This window comes from Equus caballus, chromosome 16, assembly GCF_041296265.1.
Source record: "Equus caballus isolate H_3958 breed thoroughbred chromosome 16, TB-T2T, whole genome shotgun sequence".
NCBI classification, from domain to species: domain Eukaryota; kingdom Metazoa; phylum Chordata; class Mammalia; order Perissodactyla; family Equidae; genus Equus; species Equus caballus.
In genome coordinates, this window is record NC_091699.1 from 58588324 (window position 1) to 58594930 (window position 6607).

The window sequence follows — 6607 nt, forward strand, 5'->3', positions numbered from 1 at the left end:
ATGTGAAAACTGAGACTCACAGAGGGAAACAGCTTAAAGGTTTCATAGCAAAGTCAGTAACAGAGTCAAGCCTGAAACCCTGTCTCCTGACTCCTGGTTTCACAGTAAAGAGAGCTGCCATCCAAACTCTGGGAAATACCAAATACAAGTTAGCACCCCACCTGTGGTAGACAAAGCATTGTGCCACTCAGATCTCTTCTTCAAGGAAGCACTTGCTACCTTGGTTGCAGAAAGCTAGTGAGTAGACAGCCTCCAGCTGTCAGCTCCTTCAAAGTTTGCCTCAGCTGCTTGAAAGCGCTCACCCGAGACTCCCCTGAAGGGAGTCGTCAGCAGTCAGACGCAGAAGAGCGTATCCAAGCCCGCTGCTTTCCTCCTGGTACAGATGAGGAAGCACAGTTGCAGTTCCAGAGACTGGGCGTGCTTCCTAAAATCTGGGCATCAATGCCTCAGTTAAGATTGTGGTTTGTGATATAAAGGCAGGCACCCCAAAGTGGGGTGACTTTTAGCTTTAACATCTTCAGGAAATAACTATTCAGCTATTTGCCTCAGTCGTTTTATTTATATATGCAATATATAACGTGTGTTTGTGTGTAGAGAAATAAAGATAGGTGCTATAGACATATGGCTTATGTGTGTATTTGTGTAAACGTGTGTACAGAGTGTCCTTCCACTAGAATGTCGGATACACTGAGGCATGGACTTGGTCTGCGCTTTCCCAACTGCATCCCCCGTGCCTGGAACAGCGCCTGGCACCCGGCAGGTGCTGACACTTGTCGAGCAGCGGAGTCCTGCGGGAGGCCGCCTTTCTGCGGGCGCGCCTTGGGTCCCCAGCACTGTCCGCAGACGCGATGCCCCCGCGCCCCCGGTGAGACACACAAGCGCGCGGGGATACGGCGCCGCGTTACCTGCTGCAGCTCGTCCACGAACTCCTCGTGCCGCGCATCCTCGCTGCCTCGGGCCTTGATCAAGCTCGCGCTCACGTCTTCGCCGATCACCTCGGCAGTGTACAAGCTGCGGAACACGCCAGCAAGCAAGTGCGAGATGTCTTGGGTGCGTAGCGAGGTGGGGCGCAGACGCAGCAGGCGCGGCTCGGGGCGCGGCGCGATGCGGTGGGACCGACCCCTGTAATGAAAGGGCTCGGTGTAGGCGAGGGAGGACAGCCAGGTGGACTGGCTGGGGCTGCAGATCCGGAGCAGACGTGGAGTTGGCGTCCATGTTGACCCCCGGAAGGCGGAGGACCCAGACTCGGTCGACCCCTGCTCCTCCGGCTCGCCAGTCTCCATGGCAACTGAGACGCGCTAGCTCCCCGCCTCACTTCCGCTTCCGGCCCCGCCTCTTCCGCTTTGGCTCTGTGTCTGATAGCGTCGTCGGTGCCGCCATCGCCGTAAATATTCGTATCGTCCGCGTTGCTTTTGATAAGGTGAGCTTCGTGTGAGGCACCAATAGAGAAAGGGTTAATTGGCACAGCCAGGCCAGTCTGATTGCAAAACCTTGTTCCTAACCATTTACCTTCATCCGTTCGTTCTCTGATTTGTTCAGCAATTAATTAGCTCATTTAATATTGTATAAAGATTGTGTTTCAGGTCTGTACTGGAGGCTGGAGATGCCAAAGGAAGTAGGATGTTGCTTCTACCCTCCAGGAGCTCACAGTCGTGTGTGTGTGTGTGTGTGTGTGTGTCCAGGGTGGTGAGCAGGGAGGGGACAGGAAATCAATTGCCGTTTAGTGGTTTAAGGCCAAGGTGGAGATAAATGTTGCTTGTTGTGGAACCACAAGGGGCAGGAACTTAATCAGTCTACAGAGTCAGCATGCAGAGTGGCTTTTTGGAAGAAGTTAAGACCAAGAAGAGATTTAAAAGAATGAGTAAACTCACCAACGTTAGTCCTCAAGGAGGTGGAAATTAAAACCACAATATGATACCACTGCACACTTAGTAGAATGTCAAGAAATGAAATACCTACGTACAGCACACCCACACAAACCAAATGCGAACTGGTAAGGAAGTGGAGCAACTCGAATTCTCATGTATTGGGCTAGGGATAGAAACTAGCACAGCAGTTCTGGAATACAGTTTGGCAGTTTCTTATAAAATTACACATGTAGCAGTCCCACTCCTAGGTATTTTCCCAAGTGAAATGAAGACTTATGTGCACACAAAACCCTCTACGCAAATGTTTCTAGTGGCTTTGTTCATAATCTCCCCAAACTGGAAAAAAACCAAATGTCCTAACCACAGGCTGAAAGGACAAATAAATTGTGGTACGTCTATACAATGGAATACTCTCAGCAATCAAGAGGAAACAGACAATTGATAGACACAGCAGTGTAGATGAATATCAAATGCATCATGCTAAGTAAAAGAAAACATTCTCAAAAGGCAACATAAATACTGAATGATTCCACTTATAGGACATTCCAGAAAATGCAAAGCAGAAAAGAGATGAGTGCCAGGAGCTGGTGATGGGAACTAGTGGTGGCTCCAGAGGGGCATGTGGGAATTTCTTGGGGTGATGGAACTGTTCTGTATCTGGATTGTAGTGGTGGTTACAAGACTATGGATTTGTCAAACTTCACAGGACTATACACTATAAAGGGTGAACTTTACTGTTTATAGATTATACTTCAATTTTTTTAAAAAAGAGAAAAAAAGAATGACTAGGAGTAAGCCAGGAGAGAAGGGAAAAGGGCACTCCATGCAGAAGGACCCCATTGTGCACAAGCTGAGAGAGAGCACCACATATGAGAGGATGTGAAAGAAGTTCAGGAGTGGAACTTAAAGAGTTTGAGGGGGGGAGAAATGAAACTGGTCGGCAAGGGCCAGATCATAAATGGGTTTGTAGGCGACGTTAGAGAATTTGAACTATTTTGAAGACAGTAGGAGGATCTTAAGCTGTGTGTGTCATGGTCAGCTCTCTGTTTTACTAAGATCACACTGGTTGCTGTGAGAGAACAGACTGGAGGGAGGGAAGTGGCATCAGGGAGATCAGATAGCAAACTATTGTAGAGGTTAGGAAAGCGACAAAAGGAGCTTGGAGTAGGGTGAGAGAAAATGATTGGAGACAGACCTAAAAGGTAGCATTAACAAGACTTGCTGATGGCTAATGGGAATAAGAGAGAAGAGGGGCCAAGAATGACTCCCAAATAGCCTATGTGTGCAACCAGGTGGTGATTATGTCATCTGCTGAGATGAGGAAGAGGCCTCACTTGTCCAGGGCAGCAGCTTGACTTCACGTTGCCTGTCATTGGCGCAGCATGGCTTCTGCTCACCGCAATACAACTAGCCATTTTTTACTCTTGGGGTGAGTGTGTGTGCCTTACAGCCTGAAACCCACTTCCTGAGATGAGCCCCAGTATGCTTGCTCGCAGACCTGGGCCACTTCCGTTTCTCTTGGTTGGGCCTAGCTCCCTCATCTACCCTTTCCAGTACCTTTTCTGTCCTCAGATCTGGGAAGCCAGGGCCCCTGCCCTGGACTGTGTACTTGAGAGGACCTTACTCTGGCTCTCCTCCAGCTACACTCTGCAGAACGAAGAGACCACAAGGCCAAGGTAACATATCCCTGCCTGCCCTCCAGGTATCTGGGACCCCAAAAGTATTTGCCCAGACATCCTGAGCCCATTGACAGGGCCTGTGCAGGCCTCTTCTTTAAGGCCTTCCTCCCATTGCTGACTGGTGTGTGCACTAAAGGGTAGCTTTAGTGGGAGGTGGAGGTAGAGAGAGCTTGGGCAAGTGGGCTGGTTTGTCCAGTTCTCCACATGCATGTGAGGATGTGAGGCCTCCAATGGTGCAGGAAAGATCTGTAGGTAGGAGAGAAGTAGCCTCCTCACTGGGCTCCCTGCTTCAGCCCTTGTCCCTCCATGATACTCCTCCTTCCGGCAGCCAGAGGTTCTTTTAAAACATGAGTCAGATCATGTCCTTCCTTGGCTTGAAACCTTCCAAGTGCTCCCCATTTCTCCCAGAGTCAAAGTGGAAGCCCTTAGAAGGCCCAGCAGGACCTGGTCCCCATTACCTCTCTGCCTTCTCTCATTATCCCTCTGCTCCAGCCACACTGGCCCCCTTACAGGTCCTCCAACACACCAGACACACTCCTGCCTCAGGGCCTTGGCACTGCCTGTCCTCTATACCTGGAATTCTCTTCTCCAGATATCTCTGTGAACGGCCCACTCTCTCACCTCCTTCAAGTCTGTGCTCACATGTCACCTTTCCTGTGAGATCCAGCCTGACCAACCTATTTAAAATTTAAGCGTCTCCCATTCCTGAATTCCTTTACTCTACTTTTTAAAATTGTTCGTACACCTTCTAATATACTCTACAATTTACTTCTTATGTTTATTATTGTGTCTCTTTTCTTTCCATTAGAATTTAAGCTCCACAAGAACAGAAGTTTTGGTATATTTTGTTCACCGAGGATTCCCAAGCCTGTAGAACAGTGCTGGCACACAGTAGGTGCCCAATAAATATTTTTGGAATAAATGAAATAGCAGATCAGTGTCTTCTTCGGTTCAAATACTCCTTAAGTGTGCCTTCTCCCTCAGGGGGCTAGGCTGTGCCTCCTGCCTCAGACGAGGGTCTGAGGGCCAGCCTCCTGACTGTGTCCCCACACCAAGCACTAGACTCTCCTATGGGGTGGGGTAGGGTGGGGGTGAACACTGGAACTTAGTCCACAGTAAAATAAACATCACAGTTACATTCACAAATGAATATGCAATAAAATCCCACAAATGTAATTATGGAAAAGTAACCTCAAGTCATCCCATACTGTCCTGGGGTTGCCAATTGGCCCAGAAACCTTGTGGTCCATCGTGGCATCCTGGATCCCAGCACCGTCAGTAGTGTCTTCCTGATGTGATCTGAGCACCCTCACTTTGCCATAGCTGCTTCCTTGGGAGAGGCAGCCTTCACTTTTCCTCCTGATGCATCTGGACTTGCGTCCAGGAGGTCCAGGACCCTCTGGAGGGGGCCCAGATGGGGTTTTCCAGTCCTCACAAGTACAGGGGCATGCCCTTGGAACAAGAGCCTCAGGCTGGGCTCTGTGACCACCAGGATCTGTAGAAGAGGGGACAGCTGTGGGGAGAGAGGATCCAGCGCATGTCTGTCCAGCTGGCACCTATTTGTATCTGGTAGCCGACATCCATTATTTCAGCTGAGTCTGAGGAAAACTGCGTCTCCTGACTGTAGAGCTCTGAGAGGTGAAGAAACTTGCTCAAAGCCTCACAGCAGGAGACTGCAGAGCCGAGATTTAAACAGCCCTCATCCCCCACGCCCTGGGACAGGGGCTCCAAAGACAAGGAGAGGGCAGAATAAACCTCATCCACCTCACCTACCCAGGCTTGCCTAGGTTTGCGTTTCTGGGGAAGAGGTCGGGCAGGGCAGCACTGAAGCGTACCTGGAGCCTGACCATCCTGAAAGTTGGCATTCTTGGGTTGATCCTCCCCTCCCCGCCCCAGGCCTCTAAAAAGGGTAGTGGTAGAGAGGCCAAGAGAAGTGACTTGAGGTAGGTTCTGGCCGCAACACTAGGTCTCACTTGTCTCCAGTCATCCCAGAAGTGCCCTGCCCACACCCATCCCACACCCACATTGGTCAGTGGGGGTGGCGAGATGCCTGAAACTCCATTCGAGAACTCTTTGAGAATGCATGGCCCCTTTGTGCACCCAGCCAAGCCTGCCCAATGCCCTGTGAGTCACCAGGCTCTCAGGACATCTTGTAGAGGTAACAGAGCTGGGTTTTGAGGAGGATAATTTAGGCGCCTGGCCAGGGCTGGGCCCACACAGGGCCCTGGTTGTTTAGGGCAGAGGGAGCCAAATCCAGGAACTTTCTGGTTTGGTACAAAGCCTCTTGCTGGGCCCCCCAGCCCCTCCACGCATAGACACACAGTCCTCGCCATATAGACTTACACTCAGCAGAAGCAGGCAGAGTGCCTCCCAGCCTGTGAGTGAGAGGGAGGAGAGGAGAGTACCAGAGGGCTGGCTGACCCACAGGTCAAAACAGCAGCCTGGTTTCTCTGAGCAGGGCGTGGCCCAGCCCTCTTTTCTGGCAGAACCTGGGTGCTTGTGCCAACTCTGAGTCAGCCGTGCCCATCCTGCTCAACAACCCGGGCCAGGGAGGTAGCTTCAGCTCCTTTGGGCCCAAGGCCAGAAGAGGGCCTGTATGGGTGGGTTTCAGTGTGCAAAGGAAGAGCCTGGTGGCAGCCCCCGCAAAAAACATCAGGACAGAGGGAAAGGCGACAGTACCAGATAATGACCTGGTTTGGGGCCTGGGGCTCAGAGCTGGGAGGTGACGTGAATAAATAGGAATGATGCTTGAGATGAAGCCAAGTCAACTGCTGGCGTCAGAATTTCATTGTGCCTTTGCCTGGGAAGAGGGGCAGGGCTTGAGGAGGCCTGACTGGCTGAGTAGAGGGGCTTGCAGGCCCCCAGAGACATCAGAGGTCCTGGTACTCAGCTCCAAGGCCAGAGGAGGCCCCCAGAGGGCAGTCATAGAGAGGAGAGAGGAGAGGTGAGCGCAGAGAAAGGACCCCCTCATTCTCCCTGCCCCCAGGCTGGGGCCCCAAGTGAGGCATCCAGTGTGGACTTGCTCATCCCTGAGTGGAAGGGAAACTAAGGAGGGTTTAG

General features: G+C 51.3%; 1 protein-coding gene and 1 long non-coding RNA gene across 6 annotated transcripts in view; one reads left to right on the forward strand and one right to left on the reverse strand.

Moving 5' to 3' along the window:
• Nucleotides 1-1660, reverse strand: part of DLEC1 (DLEC1 cilia and flagella associated protein) — a 67036-nt gene extending 65376 nt beyond the window's left edge. For all 4 annotated transcript variants that reach the window (XR_002800714.2, XR_011426974.1, XR_002800713.2 and 1 more), the window contains exon 1: nt 906-1660. Coding sequence is in view for 1 of the 4 variants with exons in the window: in XM_005600820.4 (XP_005600877.3) it covers nt 906-1283 (378 nt within the window). In the remaining 3 variants the exon portion in view is untranslated. The remainder of the gene's footprint in view (nt 1-905) is intronic.
• Nucleotides 1308-4474, forward strand: LOC102150170 (uncharacterized). Of its 2 annotated transcripts, none has more exons than XR_002800715.2 (4): nt 1308-1420; nt 3161-3297; nt 3441-3544; nt 4356-4474. It is a non-coding gene; the product is annotated as an uncharacterized lncRNA (long non-coding RNA). The 2 variants fall into 2 exon arrangements; XR_011426975.1 differs by having other exon boundaries at nt 1330-1420; nt 3144-3297.
• Nucleotides 4475-6607: the final 2133 nt, after the last annotated feature.